Source organism: Ischnura elegans, chromosome 8 (assembly GCF_921293095.1).
Source record: "Ischnura elegans chromosome 8, ioIscEleg1.1, whole genome shotgun sequence".
Classification (NCBI taxonomy): Eukaryota; Metazoa; Arthropoda; class Insecta; order Odonata; family Coenagrionidae; genus Ischnura; species Ischnura elegans.
The window spans coordinates 114,307,911-114,329,992 of NC_060253.1; the positions used below are offsets into that span (position 1 = coordinate 114,307,911).

Below are 22,082 nucleotides of genomic sequence, written 5' to 3' on the forward strand. Positions count from 1 at the left end.
GTTATGACGTGATCTATCGTTTGCAAAATTCAGGGCCGACTAAAGGACTAGCCCAACCGCGCTCTTGCCTGGACGCCGAATACCCTTCGCACCTTCTTCCGTCCGGACACCCGAGGTCCTTTTTTAATTCCTCGCCGAGAGATTGTTTTTTGCGCACGTTGTTATTACTGCACAGTAACCGAATTTCCCCCACCCCAATCTTTCTTATTTAACAGAAAATATTTCATTTAAATTGTTTATAGAATATAATAAAGTGATTCTTTCTTATTTAACGGAAAATATTTTATGAAAATTGTTTATAGAACATAATAAATCGAAAAACAATTTCATACACCGTATTAGCACAAATCTAAGACGAACACGATTCTAAGACTACCCTCCTTTTTTGGAACTCCACTAGGGGAAAATTTTTTTTCCTAATAACGATACGATAATAAAATAAATGCGGAAAAACGATCAATGCTTTATTTTTTTCCTAGGTTGCCTATGTCCCAGGAAATGCAGGATTTTGGCGAGTAATTAAGGTATTCATTAAAGGTTTCAAACAATATTTTAGATAATAACAGGAATAGTAGTACTTTATCAAGACACATAGGTCATATTGTTGATTCTACCCATATCTCTTTCAAAATTCTGAAGGAAAACGCCACCTCACTAAAAAAATGTTTGCTCTCCACTCGGCATTTACACTGCCTAAAACAACCACATTAGCCGGCACAGTGACTGGTTGTGAGATGGATGACGAAGGCCAAAAATAGTCTATTACTTGAATTGTTCCTGTCTAATGAATATATTTTTAATATAATTGAGGTAGTGTGTAAAGCGTGAACAATGTTCCATTAATCGTCAGTGGCACGCCCACCTGGATCTTTGCCTTCATATCTCTACTTGTTTTCTCCAGGTAGCTCACTCTACCCCCACCCCTACCGTCATGTGCTAGCGGACAACCCAAGGCGCTCTGTAATATTCACGCGCATCTAGCCCAGGTTCTTTTCTTCATGTTCAATTATTTTCAGTCCATCTCTTAAAGTTCTCAATAGTTTCTTCGGAGGGGCCATGGTCCAAAGATGAATAAAATTAAACTAGTGAAAATGAAACCTGACTTTATTAAACCCACATGGAAAACACTCGGTGGTTTGAAGTCCAGCCACCCTGGAAAGTAGGGAACCACTCGTACGAGGTGAAGTTCGGAACTGATGCTATCGCATACGGGGGTACGCAGAGCATACTGCAGAGGGCGAAGCGTGACCATATGACTGCGCCATGAAATTTTTTACCTTAAAGATACCCATTCTTTTCTAACTATCGTAGCGCCAGATGAGCAGATGAATTCGGATTGTTAGTAGGGAGAAACAAAAATCCTGAGAAGATATCCCTTCGTCAGTAACTCTGACAAGTGAGACTTATAGTATAGCTCGTAAATTGATAATTGATAACAACCTCATATCATGTTTTCGGAACAAAATGCTGAATTAACTGCCGAGAAGCTCAGTTACAAGGATATCGCGTTTCGCCAAAAATCACCATCGTATTTTTCCATCTATTTCCTTGCTTAAAATACGTCGTGTTTGGTCTCGTTTTTTTTAATTACATGCAAATTACTAACATTTCAATCTGATAAAAGCATAATAGCAATTGCTGAATATCATTGTTAGATACTTTTTGGGCTCATAGGCATAGGCGGATCCAGGGGGGGGGGCACGTGCCCCCCCCAGACCCTCAAAAATATGCATGATTATTAATACGGTCCCATTATCATTGCGTTCGTTTTGTATTACGAGGTATCCTTGTGCCCCACCCAGAACAAAATCCTGGATACGGCCTTGCTTGTGCCCCACCCAGAAAAAAATCCTGGATCCGCCCCTGCTCATAGGTGACTCCACATGCAGCAGTTGACCTCCAGGAACTGGGAACTTTGAAGGAGTTAGGATGAAAATGGTCAGTGGGTGAGAAGAGGGTGGAGCGCGAAACACGTTTCTATTGTTCTCGTGTAACTCGATATTTTTTTCGAAGCTAAGGTCTTCGTAATACAATCCCTGCGCGAGCTGGGACTTTTTTTTTAATTTGAAGAAGAGGAAAGCATCAGAAGGGGGGAGGCGAATGCTGAATGGAGGGGGATAACGGATCTTGGGAAAGGCGCTAATGTTACTTTCCCACGGCACTGAGCTTCTCCCAATGGTAGTTCCATCACTTGGGAAGTTTCCAACTGTGTGCTTGTCGTTATTAGCCATAAATGACACATTGTATTTATTTCGTCTCATTTTCGTCAAACGATGGATGCGGGAAAATTATGCGTCAGAACCGCAATCTTCAAACGATCAATGCGAGAAAGGATACTTCGGGGAACGATAGATGCGGGAAAAAATTACAATGTCTATAAGGAACTATATTTGGGACCAGAAACGGCGAACGATCGATGCGGGAACGATAGATTGAGGTTCCACCGTATAACTTTTCTTTTGAAAGCGGCAGTGTAATGACTTCTTTTCTCTGCTATCGTAACACTCTGAAACCAAAACTGAATCGATCTCTCTAATGAGAGGCAAATCATGTTCCCTTCATACTTTTGCTCTGGGAAAAATGGAATGACTTTTGTAGCAGTTTATATCGCGACGGCATTGAGGCTTTAACGTTACAATCCTAGGCGGATCTAGGGAAGGACACGGGGGCACATACCCCCCAGACACTTAAAAAATATGCAAGATTTTGAATACGGTCACATTATCATTGCGCTCGTTTTGTATCATGAGGTATCCTTGTGCCCCCCCCAGAACAAAATCCTGGATACGGCTTTGCTTGTGCTCCCCACTCCCCAGAAAGAAATCCTGGATCCGCCTCTGGTTAAAATTTAGGTAAATTGTAATCAATCAAACAAAAATTTTGTAAGTTGATCAAGCTCTTACTTGAATGGAGCCGAACCCAGGGTAAAGCAGGCGATCTCACGGACACGGCAGAAGTGCACCCGGCGATTGATTGGCACGCACGCTTTACCTGCTGCCTAAAATGGCAATAGTTTTTCACTTAAACACAAAATTAAATAAGCTAAATTACTGTTCAGGTATTTTTGACGTTGATTTTTCGTTGTATAGCTATATATATTAGGTGGCAAACTCAGGTATCCATAATTTTTTCTGACGAAAATTATGCAACCCGATTGACATCGATAATTTTGCATTCGATTGTAAGACGAACTCTCTTTTCTGCAGGAGTTAGGAGGAAAAAAAACCTTGTCTTAGATAGGTACAAATAAGTAAATTATAATTCACTTGGTTTGAAATATATAAAGACATAATAAATACCTGCTGATACATGTTATTTTTACTTTCACTTTACTTTATCACTCGTCAAATATTTCCACACAAACTTTCCGGTTGCGACGTAAAACTGGCAAGTCCCAGGTCAATGCATGCGAAAATCGTGTAATGCTGTGTTGCCATAAGCGGAAATCTTCTCTCGTTTTCAGGCCGCAACACGCGAGAATTAGTAACGTCGCGCCGAAAGCTCGCTGTCGCCCGGTTCAAACGCAGGGAGCGTAGTGTCCTCAGCGCATAGCAGGTTGTCAAGGTTAGCGGTCTTCCAATCACAGGATTGAGGGTGTTGAATAAACGTTCAAATTTTTCGACACAAATGCCATCTAGTTTTAGTTTCGAAAGTGGTCGCTGCAGCCAGTGGAAAGCCTAATTGGATGGAAGGGGGACTAAGCAGTGACCGAGGGAGGGGAAACCAAGCCAGTCGAGGAAAGTAAACAAGCTGATGAGAAGTGGTGTCATATTTCAGGAGGGGGGGAGAGAAAAGGCCTGCCCTGGGGAAAGATGTTTTTTTTTTTTCTTCAGGCAAAATTCGTTCCCACGCTTTTCTGACCCATGCGACGATGCTCGCCACAATGAATAGAAGTGCGCTCACTACGAACGAAGTTGAAAATTTCTGGGAAGGTATTATTATCAAGATTGAGAGATTTTTAAGGTTTAAGGACAAAATTCACGGCTTTTTCCAGGTTTTTTCACGGTAGACGAGATTCACGGCTAATTCACGGTTTTTTCACGGTAGACGAAATTCACGGCTAATTCACGGTTTTAAGGTTTTCACGGTTGAGTGGGAACCCTGGCAATTACTCAGGAAAAGTGAGGGAAGCATTGTAAGTCCACAGTTAGGGGATTAAGATCATGGATTTGATAGGGAATTTGACCCTTGACACAATGCCCCCATTGCAGAGGAGAATAAAAACGAATGTGTGCAAGTTATAGAAGTTGTGTGGGGAAGGGGAGACGAGATATGCAATAAGAGATTAAATCCCAAAACAGTATCCTCAGACTGAATCCCCTCCTTTTTAGCTTCTGCTAATGGCAAGAATCCAACTGCTGTCAAGGAAGCTTTAACTGGTCCATGGAAATTGTTTTAGAAGAAAGCCATGAAGGAAAAGTTATCTTTCTAGGAAAATGGTTTGTGGGATCTCAAAATTTGCCTTCTTTCACACTAGAGAACACACTCCAAGGAAGGCTCATTTTCAATACATATCTCTTCATTATTCTTAAGAAAGCATCTACAAATATTTTTTCGAAGATGATCTGAGAACTTATCCACATATTTAATTCCAGTAAACAATTAGGAAACAGGTAAAACCAGTCAAATCCACCCATTTGATTGATGACATTTGATAGAATAGAATCTTTGTTTGGATAACAGCATTTGGATACCCACTATTATGCACATTGGTACTAAAGTTCTCAAATATAAATTTCCATCACTTACTAGAAAATTTACAGAGAGCGAAAGTCACTCATTTTGACACATTGTGTTTACTTTTTGATAAAAATCGACATTGAAATATTTTAATTCTTCCGAATAATGACTACTATTATATGTTGTTTCCATGAAGGTTTCATGTTATCATTAGGCTTCATACTTGTCATATACTATATTAAACATTGATGATAGCCTAGAAAGTGGAGTAAGGTTTTTATAAAATATAAGCAAATGTATTATTCACATCATACAATTCGTTTACTACTCATTTCAATGTTATGTTCTTTGCATTAAACCTAATTTGCAGAATGGCTGCTAGTGCGACCTCCAGCAATGTTCATGGTGAATGAGCATTCTTTGTGTCCATTCCTTCCCTTGAAAATGACTAATTGAGTGACAATTTCAGTATTTTCACCACTTATGGACAAGATAACTGAACACACGTGACACAATGATAACTCTCCTGTCTAATTGAAGCCGCTCGAAGAATTCAAACCTAAAATACTAGTATTAACAACAAGAAATAAATTTACCATTATAATCAAAATTATAACTTCCTAGAAAGAAGCTAACTTCAGTCCAATCTTTTGGAGTGATCTCTCAAGTTACGCTCATTTATGATGATGATTGCTAACAACGAAACCATGCTTATGCCACAAGTATTAATTGTCATCTCAAATTTTAATTAATACCAAACAATAACCTTCAATTCTATCAATTAAAATTTTATACATCAACTTAAGGTGACGTGAGTGCACCCAGTGAGTGAATTGGCATCTTTCCCCTCATTTCCCATTCCACCTTCCCCATTCTGTCTGCCCCATATCAATTTATCGGCTCTCCCCCACCCTTCTATCCACCCACCAAGCATTGCCAGTACACGGTCAGCAGGTGAACTCAAGTCGCCTTTGCATGAGGTGACTAAGAGACGACAAAAGAGTGATGGCCAACAGCGCACAAGTCACGTGGTGATGCCGAGCAGCAGTGAAGCGAGAACTGGAGGGAGTCTTGGTTGGATTGTTGTACGGAATGAATGAATAAAGCGAGGGTAATTAAACTCTTGTGTCGGCACCTTAATTGGTTCCCTGATGACCCCTCAACAGACCCTGTTCATTTAGCGACTTACAGTTATGTATAAAATAAAAATTTCCAAGAATTCCCGTTGAATTTCTTGAGGAGGTTAACAAAAGTAAGGTAATGCTTTTCCGCTTATCATACTCTCCAATTTCAATTAAATTGGCATCATTCTCATTACTATTTTGATTCACCATCGACACAAAGTTGCAAGTCAAAGCATATAGATTTCTGGGGTGACTGTCGAATTATTTTGATTTACGATAATCATGTAGCATACATAGTTCATTTAGTTCATGGTATTCGTTTGGTTTGGAGATTCTTTTAGAACGATTTGAAAGAACAGTTCATTCACATGAACTGAATCATATGAAATGAGTCACCGAAACTAATCAAAATTCCCACCCCCTCCTCAATAACACTATAGAAGAATGTGGACCAAGATCAGAAATCAATCCAAACATGAACTTTGGCCTTTTACGACATTTATCAGTCATTGTTGAAAAATGACCAGTTAATCACAGATGTCACACCAAAACCATTTATTGAAGGCAGATCAAGCCATGATGGGGAAATGAAGGGAGGGTGGAGGCTGCAGAAGAATGTGGAGGATCAAATGGTCTAGTGAGCAATGGGGAAGCGCTGAGGAGATTAGGAGAGAAGCCAGAGGCCTCATGAGAACCTAGATGAGATGATGACAGACTGAACTACCCCATCGGCCACATCTTGCAGAATGATGGTTTGGAGAAGACAACTGTCGAGAGACGGCAAGAACGGAAAAGGAAGACCTCAAAGGAAATGTATGGAGCAGTTAAAGAAGGATGCTAAAGAGAACACAAACAGGTGAAAAGATTACCTAACAAATGGAGAAATGAGGGGGGGGTTTTGTGAGATCTATTTGTGGGATTTGTTGACCCGAGATTGTTGATGAGTGATTGACTCCACATACTTGATCAGCAGCTGATCTTTCTCCCTTATACTAATCCATAATTACAGAATATTGACAAGTAACTGATACACTTCACAAATGATTGGTAGGAACTGACGAGATAGCAATGGATTTCAACATGATCATGGTCTTCTGTTTCATTCCACCAGCGCAATTGTTAAGAAGGGAGGCCAAAGAGCACCAGGTGCACTTGCAATAAACACACAACATTCATCTAGCACATCCTAGTTTGATCTTAAACCAAAATAATTGCAAAACTGAGGAGTCACCTGTTTTCTCAATCCATTCTTCCTCTTCTTCACTTCCGCTCGAACTATCATCATCCGAAGACGATTCTTTCTTTTTCTTCTTCACTTTCTTGTGCTTCTGTAAGTAATACAAAATACATATATCATATTAAAAAAGACAAATCTTTCCTCAATAGGATATTTTGCTGTCACAACAATGCAGGGGTGTGCAATATGTGCAGTGACATAATTTCCTTTCATATCGGACGCACATCACCAATGCAACACAATCACATGACCAACAAGAGAGATTCTGATTGGTTGCATGACCACTGTCGGCCCAGACGAGGGTAGCCTTTTAAGTGTCGGGAATGAAGAAAACTATAAGAGGCACAATAATGCAATTTTTCAATTGTTTTTCAAAGTACTCTCCACAATAGGCAATGAACTTTTGCACTTGAGGGAACCAGTCATTATAACATTTATTCCATTCCAAAGTAGGGGTAGTGAAAATGGCTGTTTTGTAGGCATCAACCACTTCTTCAGACATCTAGAATTGCTTTCATCGTAGCATGTTCTTGATTCTGGGGAATGTTGTTGAAGAACTAAATTAAACGTTATCATGTATCAAGAACAACAAATAGTGTTTCTCAAATAAGTCCATGTAACTTTTAGTCGCTGTTACGCATAGAAGTGCAAGGATGGTATTATCCTTCCTAAGTATTATCTTACGACAAGTGATCCAGTATACCTGAATTATTTTTAAAAATTAATTTCTATGAGCAAACAAAATATTTTTTTGACATTATAAAAAACCGTCCAGTGGATCTATCTTAAGGTTTTCTTCATAATATAATCTGAAAAAATACGTCGAGTCTCGCTTTGATTGCATACCATTGAGAGGTAGGCTCAGTTAAGTTGTGTGTGGTATATCTGCGGATGCTAGAGTTGAACTTTACTTTGTCTTTTGGTTATTCATTCGAGGAGAGAAGGTCAAGGCAGCACCCGATGCTCTCTTCGCAATCTCATGTGGACGACCGCTGTTCCTTTCTAATGGACAGACGCGACATTCGATCACAACTTTTCAGGCATAAGTTCTCCGTTGTTGTCACTAGCGGTAATAAATCTTACACTCATTGTTTTGAAGTGGTCCCTCTCTATCCTATAGGCAGATTCTACTTTTCCGTGATGTTTATGTGTGTCTTCGAATTTACGAGAGCAGCCTTTTTAGTGTGGGGAATGGAGAAAACTATAGGAGGTACAGTAATGCCATTTTTTATCATTTTTCAAAGTACTCTACTTGATAGCCAATACACTTTTGTATTCGATGGAGCCAGTCGTTATGACATTTATTCCATTCCGAAGTAGGGGTAGTCAAAATGGCTGCTTTGTAGGCATCAACCGCTTTTTCAGACGTCTGGAAGCGCTTTCCTCGTAGCATATTCTTGATACTGGGGAATGTGAAATAACTTGTATGATGTTAGGCACGATGTGGTGGAAGTTCGTAATATTGTTGAAATGACACATTGCAATATTTCCACTTATAGATTTATTTTACACTACGCGTTTCGTCGTTACAGCGACATTTTCAAGTGTGAAAAAAGTCTTAAAGATTTTCCTTATATATCATGGTGCTTGAAGGGGGGGGAGTAAGATGGAGAATGGGGTTTGGGTGACGAGAAGTGAGCATATTGAGGGCTGTGGGGGGGGGGGGGGGGGTTGGAGGGTCGTTTTTAGGGTCTCGAACTTAAGGAGGGTGAGGGGGAAGGAAAGAAAGGTTCTAGGATGGGTGAGGGTACCCCGCACTCGTTCACTGTCTTCTTTCGGGTTGTGGTTGTCAGGATAGCGTCCTCGCCCAGATGATCTTCTCCTCCTGGGTAGTTGACCTCGTGTCCTTCTTCTACTGTTCTTCTGCGGTGTGAAAGTGGGGGTGTAGTGTGGAAAGGGTTTGTACAAAATTTTTTTTTAAAAAACCTTTGGATATAGTAACGTATTTTTTCGGGGTCAACTGTGACGGTTGGGAACCTAGGGTCCAAACATGTGTCAAGAAAAAAAAAATGCGAAATAAATTATTGGGGCTAAATTCCCAGCTGTATGGAGAATGATCAAGAATTTAGACGTTTTTTTTGTTCCTTTTCTTTGATTTCATTAATGGCTTTTTCAATGTAAACGTTGAAAATTACGGGTGACAATGTACAGCCTTGTCGCACTCCTTTCCTAATTCTTGCTTCTTCACAGCTGGACCCTGATTTTATCACGGCTACTTGGTTTTTGAATAAACTGTGGATGATTCTTCTGTTATTATAAAGAACCCCAATTTCCTTTAGGATTCCAAGCATTGTGCTCCAATCCACGTTGTCAAATGCTTTCTCTTAGTCCACAAACGCAACGAATGTTGGCTTGTTCTTTTCCATTCTCTTCTCTATGAGCAGTCTTAGGGCCAATATTGCTTCCCTTGTGCCTTTGTTTTTTCTGAATCCAAATTGGTCCTCATCCAAGTACTCTTCTGCTTTTCGTTCTATTCTTCTATAGATGATCCTTGTCAGTATCTTCGACGCATGTGTAGTCAGGCTAATGGTCCTAAAATCTTCGCAGTTCTCCGCTCTTTTCTTCTTAGGGATAGGGATTATAATGTTCCTCTCAAAGTCCTCTGGTATCTCACCTGTCGAATACATTTCACTAATGATTTTGTATAGCTGGTTCAACGTCTTCTCTCCTGAATTTTTAATTAGTTCTGCAGGAATGTCATCAATGCCAGACGCTTTATTTATCCTGAGGTCTCTTACAGCCGCATCAAATTCCAATCTTAAAATTGGGGCTCCCATGTCATCGGCATCCACTTCCCTCTCGTTTTCGATAGCATTCGTTCTGAGGCGATTTCCTTTGTACAAATCTTCCAGATATTCCTTCCATCTCTTCCCTTTTTCTTCGTTTTCAATCAATAGTTCTCCGTTTTTGGCCCTAAGGGTATTACATCTTACGCCCCTTTCCTTAAAGTGGTTCCTCACTATCCTATAAGCGGCCTCTACTTTTCCATGTTTAAGATTGTTTTGCACGTCTTCGCAAATGCTTTTCATCCACGTTTCTCTAGCCTTCCGCGCTTTACGACATATTTCGTTCCTTATTCTCTTGTAACGATTCTGTCCTTCCTCTGTTTTCGCAGCCTTGTATTTTCTTCTCTCTTTAATGAGATCTAATACTTCCTGCGTGATCCATGTTTTTTTCATAACGACTCTTCTTTTACCAAGAACTTCCTCAGCTGCCGCCTGCAGACCACTTCTAATGGTTTTCCAACTCTCTTCCATTGGTTTGTTGGTCGTATCCTCCCCTATTTTATTTTCTACAGCCTCTTTAAAAGCCAGTTGATGCTGAACCTCCCTCAATTTTTCAACCTGCCATGTTTTTCACGGCTTTCTTCAACTTTTTAAATTTAAGGTGGCATTTCACCATAACTAAGTTATGGTCACTATCGATATCTGCCCCCGGATAACTTTTGCAGTCCTTCACCTGGTTCCTGAATCTTTGTTTCACGATTGTTGTAGTCGATTTGGAATCTTCTACGGTCTCCTGGCATCTTCCACGTGTATCTTCTTCGCAGGGGATTTTTGAATAAAATGTTAGCAACCACTAGCCTGTGCTCCGTGCAGAATTCAAGTAGCCTTTCTCCTCTTTCATTTCGGTTACCTAACCCATATTTCCCAGTTATTATTCCATCTTGACCTTCGCCGACGACGGCGTTCCAGTCACCTAAAATAATAAGATTTTCTTCCCCTCTTACCTGCTTGATAACTTCCGCTATATCTTGGTAGACATCTTCTACTTCTTCGTCTTCATAATCTGACGTAGACATGTAAACCTGTACCACTACAGTGGCTACGGGTTTAGTATCTATCTTCACCATTACTATCCTTTCATTAAACTGCAGGTAGCTTTTAACACGCATCCCGGCGCTCTTTCTAAGCATTATGCCTACTCCAGCATTACCATTTAGCGATCCCGTGCGTATCATTCTGTAGCTTCCACTCCAAAAGTCTCCTTCCTGGGGCCACTTCATTTTGCTGGTGCCTAATACATCGAGGTTCATTCTTCGCATCTCCACCTTCAAGTTCTCTAGCTCACCTCAGGTACGAAGTGATCTGACGTTCCATGTTCCTATCCGTAACATTCTATCTCGTTTGACTGATGTACCCTCCCGAGTAGTCCCCGCCCGGAGATCCGAATGGGGGACTAGTTTACCTCCGGAATATTTTACCCGAAAGAATTCCATCATGTCATTATATAAATTGAGTGGAGTAGCTGCGACTCCTCGGGATGATAATGTGGTAGTTTCCCCTTGCCTTCCACATCGCAATACTACAGCCGTTAAAGTAAATGTTACCACGCCCGTAGTGGAATGTGTGTCGCTGTACCTCCTTCGCACAGGTGAAGAAGAGCTGCTGCCCTCTCCCCCGGGTGATGAGAGGCATAATTTTTGGCGGCCCCCAGTCGCCAAGTCACGGTATCTTCACAGGTTTTGGTATCTTTTAAATGGTCTACCTTACCCAAGGGTAGCCCAATACCCCCTCAGAATACCGCCGCTTTTTGTCCACGACTGCTTATTCGACAAGAGAACTCACTTATCTCGCAGCTAACCTCTATATCTAAAGGTCGACCCACCAACCGCAACCCGGTGGATGCACTTGGTGGCTTTAAGCTCAGCCGCGAGCTCTATTTACCACCAATTTATTTTGCAGGCTACTCGTGATGAAGAGGCATTTCCAACTCCAATCATGAACTTTCTCATAGCACTCCTACCCGTTCCCCCATTCCAAAGAGATCTTTCTTTCCAAAACCTTTGTTTACTCTCTCCTACCCTCTTTTGCTGATCTTCCTGGCACCTAACTTATGCATCCCAAACCCCCTCCACTAGCATATCTCCCCTTTCCCTAGCATTCCCCGGTGATGACCTTGAGTGTGTCGTAAAAAATCACGGCCCCCACACACACGTAGTCTCAGGCGAGGCTGAAAGGCCTTCTACCCACTCCTCTTCCTCCCACCCGCTTCACCTCTCTTTGTCCTGCCCCCACTTCCTCAACCAGCCAGCACCCATCTCAATGTGTAGCCATCTGTGAGGGTGATTGTTTTGTAGGGCCATTACTTGGCTTACAATTTTGGTTCAGCAAATGACGTAGTTAGAATTTTGTGTCCATCACATTCTTGACTCATACTGCACTTGATTCTTGACCCTGCACCTTGGCTCATCAGCAAGTGCATTCAAGTTATAGAGCTTCCTATCTATTTTCTCCAGTCCAGATACTAATAGAAACATGTGTATTGTTTTATAATGGGCATGCACTCTTTGTAAGAGTTGTGACAGAGATGGCTGCATGATAGATAGAACTCTTTCAGCAGCGTCAAACATGAGACCTGTTTTAGACACTTGAAATGAGGATGTTTTCCTTACACAAACAGCGTGCAATCATTTGTTTTCTGCATTTATATGGGACTATATCAATTGAATTCCATCCACAGTTAATGTGGTGATGATGTTACGGATGTGTCGAAAGAGGCAGAACACCACTTGACAGCAAACCAGAACAATGTTGGCCTCGCACAAGCCTGTCTGACATCATAACCGAATGAGGGGAGAAAGTTGTTTTGGGGAATAGCCGAATGACAGTGGAACAGATCACCTACAGCTTTGACTTGTCCATGGGTTCTGTGCAAACAATGCTGCATGACGACCTAAAAATGCACCGCAACAAAAACATCTCAGAAAGGTTTTGTGTTAGCTGTTTCACCAAGGCAACGCACATCCACATCAAGCTAACTTTACATTAGAGTTTCTTCGTAAAAACAACTTTGAAGTGATTTCTCATGTTCCCGAACCTGGCTCCAAGTGACTTTTGGCTCTTTCCAACAAAGGAAACACACTCCACATTCACCAGCCATGCTGCTACTATTTCAGCAATTACCCCATGGTCAAAACAGACTCCTGAAGAAGCTTATGCCACGGCCATGGATTCATGGTGTCGACGTAGTGAAAAATGTGTATGTCTGCAGGTTGAGAAGTATAACCAACTTCATAGTTTTCAGATTAGTAGCTAGTTAGAAAAAAATAAAATCAGAGGTGTGAGAACTTGAATGCAGCTCTGCCCCTTTCTCTTTGTTAGGCTGGCCAATTTCAGTGAACCAGAAGGATGGTGGTTGCGGTACATACCTTCCCTTTGCTCTTTTTTGCCTTTGCCTTCTTCTCTTTCTTCTTCTTTTTCTTCTTCTCCTTCTTAGTCTTCTTCCTCTTCTCCCCAAATAAACTCGATTCCTCTCCATCTTTCCTCTTGCCATTCAGCGCGTACTCGTGACCGATATTTTCATAATACCTATGAAAGAAAAATTCATGATGATCGCAAATAAATTAACTTACAGCACAAACAATTTCACAGCAATCCCTGAAATTAGTGGTAGCTGAGGACAATGGTTCACCATTTCACACAATCAGGCAATGACTTAAGTGCAAAATACCATTACAGGGTTCAAACCAACTTTCCATTTTCGATTTCCCTCATTTCCAGACAAAATGTTTCCCTCACATATCAATGGCAAAATTGTCAAATATACACTGATTTAAGGAAAAATGCAACAACACATTGTAACGGATAGTCACTACCCGCTTAGTGCACCTGTACATTATGTTTCTTATATCATGTCGCAGCTACTGCCAAATTCCAGTGAGTCAGAAAATTTTGAGTTGCGCACGCCGCCACCATAGGGAGGGTATAAAAGGGACAAGCATGCGAGTGTAGGGGAGAGACAGAAGAGAAAAGGAAGTGGCAAGTGTAAGAAAGGCAGTGGGAGAATAGTGGAAGGGGAGGAGAGGGGAGGGGAGGAGGAGAAGGAATCGAAGCTGTGATCACCCTACTGTCTCCCCCCGGAAGTGAAATCCCAATCCCAAAGAATGTGCTGTAGACTCGTGTGTATTGTCGGGTGTGGTTTTCATAGTTTTCTCTGCCCTAGACGGAAGAGGGCGGTTTATTCAATTAATTTGTTTTCTTTTTTTCAAGTCAATTTTTTTTGTTTTGTCCAGCCCAATTGGATTCAATAAATTGCTTAGTTATAATGTAAGGTGACTATCCGTCTCTCATCATTTGCAGTCTTATGCATATATCCCTCACGGGCCAGCCTCAACACCTATAGTAGATTCGTCATTTGGATAATATTTCACCTTTTAAAATAATAACCACCTCCTTGCGGCGAAGTTGGTGAGGGAAGAGAGGGCCCTTTGGACGGGAGGTTACAACAGAGTGCCACGCAAGCTTCCCCAATAGGTTCATGACAGGGTGTTAGGACACCAGCCCAACCACAAAGAAAATACAGGAAAAGGAGATGTGTGGATAGGAGCAATATAATGGATGAATACTACCACCTATCATTTACTTAAGTCGCTAATTGATCGTGGAAAATCAGTACCTATGCAAATTCATTCAGGCAAAATCCATTAGGCAAAATATCTATATTTTGTTGTCCCTGTCAGAAAGAGAAATATAATAAGGTTCTAAGATGCTGTTCTCTGGGTAGGTATGAAATACATATATCCCATTCTTAATCAGGATAACCACAGATTGAAATCCCTCTAAATTCATCAAAATTCCCTGAAAAAAATAAGTCAGAGTCATTTTCACATTACTTAAGAGTTTAAAGGATTATTTACCTCTAATTCCAATATTACAAACAATAATAATAGTAAAAGAATAAATTTAAATCAAATATACACATATTTCCTCATTATGAATTGGAGATAGCCAAATACAACAATAATTTTCAAGAACAAATTCTAAATTCCTAATACATAACTGCATAATTCATTCATCAGGGTGTCACAAAACTTTATTTCACAGATATCTGAATTCCATTGTCATTTTTAGTTATTTACCATACATTTTCTTGTAATTTATATTGTTCATATTTAATGAATTTCACCATATTTAAATAGAAAATCTAGAGAACCAAGCTTAGGATCATAGGAATGACAATAAGCCACTGCTGCGCCGGTTCAAAGTTTAATGGGGTGCAAAGAAGTTACCGCGAGGCGGGCTAAGCCTAACTAATAGTTGTAGCTTAAGGTTTACCAAGCCCTAAGCAAAACCACTGTGATAATAAAAAGGAATGCTATTAGTTGCATTTCAGTAACTAATGATCCCTTGATAGACCCCAGCACTCAGCGGACATATAGTATCCAACTCGTAATTGAAATGAGTCATTTGATGAAACTGTCTGTATCTCACATCCTCTGGCAAATATTCACTCTAGGGATATTTTCCAAGAGTTGGGATATTAATTTGAACCATCCATCTTTGATTAGCTTTGATCCGATTAGATTAGATTTGATCCGGTAGCCCCGCCCCGGGTTTCAGCTTAATTGTGGATTTTGTGAGTTCTTCTGCACAAGAAAGAGAATTCATTACCCTAATTATTAAAGTGATCCACATAAATGCTTCTCCTTAAGAGTCCCTATGAAGTACCAGGATGCAATTTTACAGACCCATTTCCATGAATGAGGAGAACATGCTTGAGATGGATCACCACAATGCCAAACTAAAAACTCCAACATCCACCCATGAATCTAATTACAGAAAAAAATACTGAATATTAGTAATAAATGAACATTTATGAGTAGCTAATAGGGTAGTTTCCTTCATCAAAGAAAACGAAAGGCATTGATTGCGATTCGTTACCCACCATTAGTGTACTCATAACATACAAATTATTTGGTTTTAGAAATACCGGTTTAGACGAATGGCTATGGTCAATTTTAACCTCATTTGAAAAAGGCCAGATTGGCGCCCATGCGATGCCACTCCACATTACGTCACAGGGACCTAGTTTCTATACGAGTAGGTAGGAGTTTTACATCATCTGAGATTACCAATGCATGCATGAGGCACAGAGCTAAGGGAAACATGTCTTAATAAACACCTATTAAAACTGGCTAAGGTCGGAAAGTTTTCTTCGTTTGATAAGGTATTAATAATCGTTATTTTAGCCAAGCGCTACCAGCTAGCAGGGTACTCTGCTACCTGCTAGCAGCCTGCGTCATATCAGTACTCATGCCTCGCCCCAAGGTCACCTCATATGGCGGCAGGGGGAACCAGAATGACGTAACACGGACTTTTCCCGTCATTCCTATTTAGCCGTTGCGTTTTCGCACGCTTGAAATTTTTCACTTTTCGTTTAATAGTGAAAAATAGATATCGTCATTCGAAAATCTAACAGTGTGAAATGCGTACTCCAGGAGTAATAATCTTTCGATTTAGGCAATGAAAAAATAATAGGAAACCACCCTATCGAAGCTCAATCATAATAAAATCATTTTCTGATTACCTACAGTTATTTTATTATGAATATAATCGTTAAATATATACTCGCTTTAGGGTAGTTGTTCAATCGCACAATCAGTGATGCTTTCTTGTGTTCCTCCATTCATTGAATATCAGGTGACATAGTAAATCACCAATGCACTTCTTAAAATTAGTGTTTGAATGAGGTAAAATATCTAAGCTCACCACTTGAATCTTACCATGAATATGAACCAGTTCAGTATAACAGCAAGTTCCAAGTTCAAAAATGTACACAATAGTATCCAATTCCTGGCAAATTGTTAAGGTTATCTACTTGGTTAAAGTTGTACCCTAAAGAGCAGAAGTTTAACCCCTGTCAACCCCTAATTTTTTTATATTTTTACAGTGTAGTATGGAGTTAAAATAGGCACTATGGTATGTATAAATAATTGATATACTATAAGGTACATGTTTAACCTGGCAGTGGTCGCGTGGGGTGTCCCAGGCACCCCAGCCTTATATTTGCGCTATTTTTTCTTTTCGTTCTGACTGTAGTGATCTATAATTTCCTCTAGCAGAGTTTTTAAGCTTTCTGAAATTTGTGAAATATGATCATAAAGTCACAGTAAGTTTTTCTAAAAAGTAATTTTCGTTAATGCTCTGCAGAATGGGGTGTGCTAGACACCCCACGCAACCATTCTCATTACGGTTTGCCTCCTTTTAATTTTAGCCACCATTAATGTTTTTCAGTCATTTTCATTAGATTTGACTGTTACCATTTCTGAAACTTACAATGAAAGTTATCTTATTATGTTTACATGCATAAATATTTACTTATGTGTAGATATTTGTGCCTAAATTCGTATAAAAAAATACAAATTTAGCAATTTTCAATAGTATTGCAGTAATTTTTCTTGTTTGTTCACCACGAATAATACATCTCATAATACTTAAAACACGTGCATTCAATACATTATAGATTTCTGCAGTATTTATCGAAAAAGAAAAAGCTGTGATGCCTTAACTTTTGATTGAAAATTTGGCGGACGATATTCTGATGCTAACCTGTGTAGAAATTGATTAACCTCTTCCTTACGCAGGGCGTGATTTCACGGCCTGAATTTTCTGATGCTAAAGAAGGAAGGCCGGATTTTCACGGCTTGAATTTTTTGAAGCAAATGGCCAAAGGCCGTGTATTCACGGTTTCGCGGTCAAGCATGCCAAGTGGGTCCCAACCGCCATTAGGGTCCGTCGGCGCGAGAGGTCCGACCGTTTCCTATTGTCCGTGTGGGGATTACCTCGGCCCATTCCGGCTCTCAGTGTCCCACTCAAGGAAGGTGCTCATGGTCACTTATTTGTTTTTAAGCTAAAATAACTAAAAACGTTCATGTTGCATTTATTGAAAATCAATGCGAGGAATTACATTCTGTATGTTCTGCTGATTGGTTCTAAATTTTAAACGGAATTCTAGCGTTCATATTAACGGAGTTGATCATCACCTAGAACAATTTTTGGAGACGCTAAGGTTAGATGTTTAATTGTTATTTTTATAACTTACTAGCAAGTTTATAGGAGCGATATTGTAATGATTTACATCTAAAAATATACATTACTCTGTTAGCTACATTCTAAGTGTACGTTTGCGGTGAAATTCGATAGAATATCCGATTTAACTTCTATGATAAAAGCCCTCGTAATGTAATAAAATATTATTCTCTCAGTTCTTTGTCGTAAGCCAAAATTACAGCGACTATTTTGAATAACCTCTTACCAACCTTTGAATACAAAGATATTATAAACGAATTTCGCTATAAATACTGATTAATGCATATCCTAAAAATTCGTAAATTTAATGTACCAATACGGAATGTTTTACGTAGACACATGTTGTGAGAAGCATTCCATACCATTGCAGGAATAATAACTGCTCTACCCAGGTAATTACTCTCATATCTTGGTTCTCTGGTCAGGATCCATTAAGGTGGTCTGCCCTGTGCACCTCACGGGCTTATTTCGGGACACATTAGCGCATTAATGTTTTCTTGGAAAAACTTATTATCCTCCAACTGGCACACCTAAGAGTATATTGGTGTAAGTATTCTCCTACTGAAATATGTACTTGGAAGATGATAACCTCACTCTTCTCGGAATAGCTCATTTTCTTTTCAAAATTTTCTTGGCGTGTATTCAAATTTAGCCGTTAACTATCTGTACGCATTCCGCTACCTATACCAGGGATGGTTTCTGTAGAACCCTGCTGTGCGATGCAGCCCATACCATGAATGAAAGAGAACTGCTCTACCCAGGTAATTGCTCTCATATCTTGGTTCTCTGGTCAGGATCCAGGTGGTCTGCCCTGTGCCCCTCACGGGCTTATTTCGGAACACATTAGCGCATTAATGTTTTCTTGGAAAAACTTATTATCCTCCAACTGGAACACCCAAGAGTATATTGGTGTAAGTATTCTCCTACTGAAATATGTACGTGGAAGATGATAACCTCACTCTTCTCGGAAAAGCTCTGAAAAATTTGCTTTAAAAAAATAATATTTAGCCATTTCAAACAACAAATTTGTAAGATTCAAGTAGTTTTATGAGAATTTTTCGGGAAAATATTCTTCTAAAAAAATTCTAAATGTATCATTCTCATGTTTTCAGAGAACTAGAGAGCAGACGCAAATGAGGAGAGTGTGGATTTTGGCATCATGGATCTAAAATATGTCAATATCATAAATCGTAAATACCTAGAAGTAGGCTAGGAACATTGAATGATTTCATTCCCTTTAAAGTATTTGTTGGTCTATGATATAGTGCCGTTTTGCTGAAAACCCTAACAATAACCGTAGAACTTCGTTTAAAAGTTCTATAGGCATTGCAAAATGAAAGGAATACATTGATGAACTCACATTTAATGCAATAGTAACAATTAAAAAAATTAAAATTGCACTGGTAACAATAAACTGACCGCAAAAGTACGCCGGGATGGGCTGCCTTCAGGGAAAAGGGTCGAGGATTATATTTGCCCAATTGCTGAGGAAAGGGTCCGGGACCCCGCTAGGAAAGGTCATTAAGGGGAGGAGGCGACTACCTGTACAGTCCCAAGCCGAGAAAACACTCTGTATGGGGCGAAAAAGAAATTCTCAAACCCTTCGTAGAGCCAAAAGCAACTTCCCGTGAAGGAGTTCGGCGCGAAAAGGTTAAGAGAGTTGATTTTTTGAAGACTTCATTCAATAAGGTAAGTGCAGTAAGTACTACATCTATATAATTTTTTATGTGTTTCCGTTTATTTACCATTGAAGATGGGCCTGATAATACTAACATCCACTTTTTCAATCTATACTAGATGTTAGCTACCTCTTATGAAAAAAGAGCCAAGATACTTCATCTTTTGAATGAATCTTCGGCGGAGGGAGCGATTGATTCTGACAAGGAAGTAAATGGGTGTTCTATTTATGAGCATGGCACTGACAGTGAACAACAGTGCAGTGACGTTGAACTTTTGGGAAAGGAAAGGGACATGGTGTACATTGGGGAGGGATGTAGTCTTTAAAATATGGAAAACGTAGGGGAGAAGACCAAGCGTCAGAACATCAAAATGTAGCATTGTTTCTCAGAGGATTTTTGTTCCTGGCAGTGAAAACTGGTTCAGAACACCAATAGACTGTTTTCGTGCGATTTTTGATGAACGAATCTTAGAGAATATTGAAAATTGCACTAGTATTCAGAATGAGGAAGTTGGTGAAAAATAGGTATTCTCTTAAAAGATTTGGGAATGAAACAGACAGGGAAGAAATAGAATTCCTGATTCGTATTGTACATTCACCCGGGGAAAATAAATCTAGGTGACAGATTATTTTTGATTTGTGGGATCGCAGGGGATTAGTTCTGGAAATATGCTATTCTTCCATGAGCCATAACATTTTCCTCTACTTCCTTCGATGTCTCAGTTTTTCGTCAATATAGAGAAGAGAGAACAAAGAGAGACAAATTCGTATCAATTAGGGATACATATATTTGTAGGTAATACACACCTACAAATAAGTAAGGTAGTATTTTTCATCCTGTGCATGGACACAATCACGGCCTGTCTCCAAGAATCGCATCCTTGGTCACTACTGTTCGCCGATGATGTCTTCCTTGCCAGCACCACCAGACCAGAATTACAGCAGCGAACTCAACTATGGAAGGTACGACTCGACAACTATGGGTTGCGATTAAACATCAAGAAGACTGAGTACATGGAGTGTGGGCCTCAAACCGATGGCACGATCAGCATCGACGGCGACGACCTTGAAAAGGTCGAGAAGTTTAAATATTTGGGCTCTGTCATCAGCAACGATGGAAGCACAACCGCCAACACACGAGCTCGAATCAATGCAACATGGCTGAAATGGCGCCAAGTGACTGGCGTATCGTGCGACCGTCGAATGCCTGAACGATTCAGGGCCAAAGTGTACAAGACCGTAGTCCGCCCAGTGGCGCTATATGGAGCAGAATGTTGGCCAGCCACAGCAAATCAAGAACAGGCTATGCATGTCATGGAAATGAGGATGCTGCGATGAATCCTAGGCATCTCCCGCCTGGATCACATCAGGAATGAAGACATTCGGAAAAGAGTGGGAGTTGCATCGATCACAGACAAGATGCGGGAGGCTCGACTGCGGTGGTATGGGCATGTGGTGCGTAGTGATGAGAACTCCGTGGCCAAAACAGCAATGCGGCTGAGTACTGAAGGACGCCGACCACGAGGACGACCAAAGATGCGCTGGCTCGACAAAATTAAGGCGGACATGAAGACCATCAACGCCACGCCAGTAGACGCCCTGGATCGAGCCAAGTGGAGAAGGCTTTGCAGAAAAGCGGACCCTGCAATAGCGCGGGACAAACGCTAGGAAGAAGAAGAAGAGACACACCAACAATATAGAACAGGGACATGTGTAACAGATGACAAGCAATTGGTTCCTTTCGCTGAGGATGTTCACTTAGGCTATATTTACCTTTCAAACCCACAAAATTAGCCATTTTTTCCCTGGTAGATTTGAGTATATTATGAGACAACTGACACTTTCTTTCCCATCGACCCATGTTCAAGGAAAGCCTCACTACTCCAGTGCATTCAATGTTCGATGCTTCGAGCAGATATGGACGGCTTTCCTCTCTCAACGACTGCTTATACAAAGGCACTAATCTCATCAAGCTCATCCCAAATTTACTTCTCCGGTTTCATCTTCACAAGGTTGGAATTTACGCTGACATCTGGAAAGCATTCCAGATGATGCGGGTGAAAGAGCAGGACCAAAACTATCTGAAGTTTCTCTGGTGGGAAGACTCACAAGCAAAGACGTTCAGGGAAGAAGCTGTACGAGTCATGGCTGATACATGGATGGAATTGCATCAACGAGCCTTTACAGGAAGAGATAAAACTTCAGCTGATCTATGAATGCCTGCCATACTACCACTATTGGGGATATTGTGGTATCGAGAAGAAGACTACTTGACAGTAGATATCAAGTCACAAGAGGATTTCAGCTCCATGTCAAAACGTCACATGCTCTCCATTGTCGCACAAGTGTTTGATCCAGCTGGATTCACTGCACCAGCTCTACTTCTATCCAAGCTACTAGTCCAGAAGTCGTGGGAGGAAAAGGTTGGCTGGGATGACACGGTCAGTGAAGACATAGAGAAAAATATCCGGTCATGCTATGCTACTCTCCACCTACTCAAGTCGATAAGGATTACACGCTACTGTCAACTTCACCCCGATTCCAAGAAAGAG

The 22,082-nt window shown here is 40.5% G+C and overlaps 1 protein-coding gene across 1 annotated transcript in view; it reads right to left on the minus strand.

The window, feature by feature from the left end:
• The window catches only part of LOC124163583 (NKAP family protein CG6066-like), a 47,309-nt gene that overhangs the window by 20,928 nt on the left and 4,299 nt on the right, over positions 1-22,082 (minus strand). The window contains exons 2-3 of the mRNA XM_046540576.1: positions 13,193-13,352; positions 7,036-7,132 (exon numbers count right to left, since the gene is read on the minus strand). Coding sequence (XP_046396532.1) covers positions 7,036-7,132; positions 13,193-13,352 — 257 coding nt within the window. The remainder of the gene's footprint in view (positions 1-7,035; positions 7,133-13,192; positions 13,353-22,082) is intronic.